General features: G+C 39.9%; 1 protein-coding gene across 1 annotated transcript; it reads left to right on the top strand.

The window, feature by feature from the left end:
• Positions 1 to 627: 627 nt before the first annotated feature.
• LOC111906306 (uroporphyrinogen-III synthase, chloroplastic-like) lies at positions 628 to 1,402 on the top strand. The gene is made up of 5 exons (XM_023902065.1): positions 628 to 638; positions 742 to 839; positions 937 to 1,032; positions 1,156 to 1,211; positions 1,313 to 1,402. Exons 1-5 carry the CDS (start codon positions 628 to 630, stop codon positions 1,400 to 1,402), a joined length of 351 nt encoding a protein of 116 aa, XP_023757833.1.
• Positions 1,403 to 2,089: the final 687 nt, after the last annotated feature.

Here is a 2,089-nt window from a genome sequence, read left to right as displayed (position 1 = left end):
TCTTATGGCTTAAACCCATCAGAAAAGGCACCTGAAACCAAAACTGAAACTGTAAGCACAAAGCTTAGTGAGTTCCCCCATCATACTCATAGCACATAATCATCGATATCTTTCAACCGGTAACCGGGAGCTACCCTCCCCTTCGGTATCTTTCAAATGGTATCCGGGAGCTACCCTCCCCTTCGGTATCTATCAACCGGTAACCGGAAACTATCCTCCCTTTCGGTATCTTTCAACCGGTAATTGGGTGCTACACTCCCTTTTGGTATCTTCCAATCGGTATCTGAAACTAACCTCCCCTTCGGTATCTTTCAACCGGTATCTAGGGACTATTTCACACCTATTCCTATCACATATTACAGGTCATAAATATATTGGTTTCATACTAACATACATAAGCATACTGAGTCACATAATGACATATCATAATCATATTACTATACATGCATGGGTTTTGTCCACCCCTTTGGTATATTTCAACCGGTAATTGTCCTCGGTATCTTTCAACCGTTAACCAGGGCTAGAGTGCCCTACTACTACTGCACACATTGTCAACATGATATGGGCATATTTATTTATAAAATTCAAGCATTATCTTGATACTTTATGTTGATTTTATCTCATTTAATGAACAAGAGGTGCTTAATTACTTTAGAATTTCATTTTTCAGCAACAATGACATGCTCGGATAGAAAAGGAAGCAGAACTAGCGATTGGAGGCTTGAATCTTGGATTTTGAAGAAAGAAGGATGTTGTTGGAACTGGTACAACAACCATATTTCAAGAAGCTACACGTTCATCCGAGCAGTTTATTGAAGTTGCCTTTACTCCATCAGAAGGTACTATCTGTAAATAAATGTCTTCCTTATAAATTCCATACTATCACTCCAAACATCAGTAAAAGATTATATTTAGTTTTATGATCTTCTTTCACAGCAACTGGCAAGGTTCTTGCTTCAGAGCCTCCAAAGCAAGGGAATGAAAGATGCACTCTGTTGTATCCTGCCTCTGCAAAAGCTGGTCATGATATAGGTACACCCTTTAACACCTTAGTTTATTTCTCTTCCATAACATTTCATCTTCATAATTATATATGTTTATACATATGACATTTTCACTATCTCATGAGGTCATATATGTACTGAAATCAAATAGAGGAAGGTCTTTCTAAGCATGGATTCCACATCACAAGATTGAATACTTACACAACGGTATGTATTTTAGTTCTAACAAATTTTTGATGTGGCATTTCACATTCTTATTAATATCAAGGGAATTTCTGTTACATTATTTTTGGTTTATTGTACTTTAGGAACCTATACAACATGTGGATCAAACAATTCTACAACAAGCACTCTCTGCTTCTGTAGTTGCAGTTACATCACCTTCTGCAGTTGGGTAATTAATATTCTGATGCGACATATATAGTAATACCATGAGAGAAGATAAACTAGCACTGAGCGACATTCATGATGTTTGTTAATTGTTATTGTATATAAACTTTCAATTGTTATTGTATATCAACTTTCAATGGAAATGCGTGTCGTCTTCCTTTATGACAGGACCTTCCTTGATACGCATTGCATGTCATAACTGTGCGTCGTAAATACGTGTCGTTAATACGCATCATAAATGTGCGTCGTAAATAGACGACGTGCAAATGTGCGTTGTCTCTCGTTATGATAGGGCCTTCCTTGACACGCATTGGCGCATCGTCTGAGCGTTTTACGACACGCATTGCGCGTCGTAAAAGGCTATTTTTCTAGTAGTGCACCCTACGGTGGAGGGTCAACAACCCTCGGCTATCATAATCAAAGGAGGAAACAGACCCACAATACACTCGCTCTTCCGATGTTCCTCCTTCATAGCCTCCTGTTGGGCCTCTCGGATCTGCTCCAACAGCGGAGTCACCATGGTCATCTGCATGCAAATATCTCTAATCGGCACTGCCTTGCGGCTGAGCGCATCGGCCATTTCATTGGCCTTTCCTGGGTGGTAAAGGATGTCACTATCATAATCCTTCACCACATCTAACCACCGACGCTGCCTCATGTTCAGATTCGGCTGGTCCATGAGATACCTCAGGCTC

The sequence above is a fragment of the Lactuca sativa genome, chromosome 5, assembly GCF_002870075.4.
Source record: "Lactuca sativa cultivar Salinas chromosome 5, Lsat_Salinas_v11, whole genome shotgun sequence".
NCBI classification, from domain to species: domain Eukaryota; kingdom Viridiplantae; phylum Streptophyta; class Magnoliopsida; order Asterales; family Asteraceae; genus Lactuca; species Lactuca sativa.
This window is presented reverse-complemented; position numbering and strand designations above follow the sequence as displayed.

What these genes read in the sequence shown, in the direction of transcription:
- LOC111906306 (XM_023902065.1), top strand. An exon ending in TGCCTTTACTCCATCAGAAG is followed by an intron (nt 840 to 936) that starts GTACTATCTGTA and finishes CTTCTTTCACAG; the next exon opens with CAACTGGCAAGGTTCTTGCT. An exon ending in GATTGAATACTTACACAACG is followed by an intron (nt 1,212 to 1,312) that starts GTATGTATTTTA and finishes ATTGTACTTTAG; the next exon opens with GAACCTATACAACATGTGGA.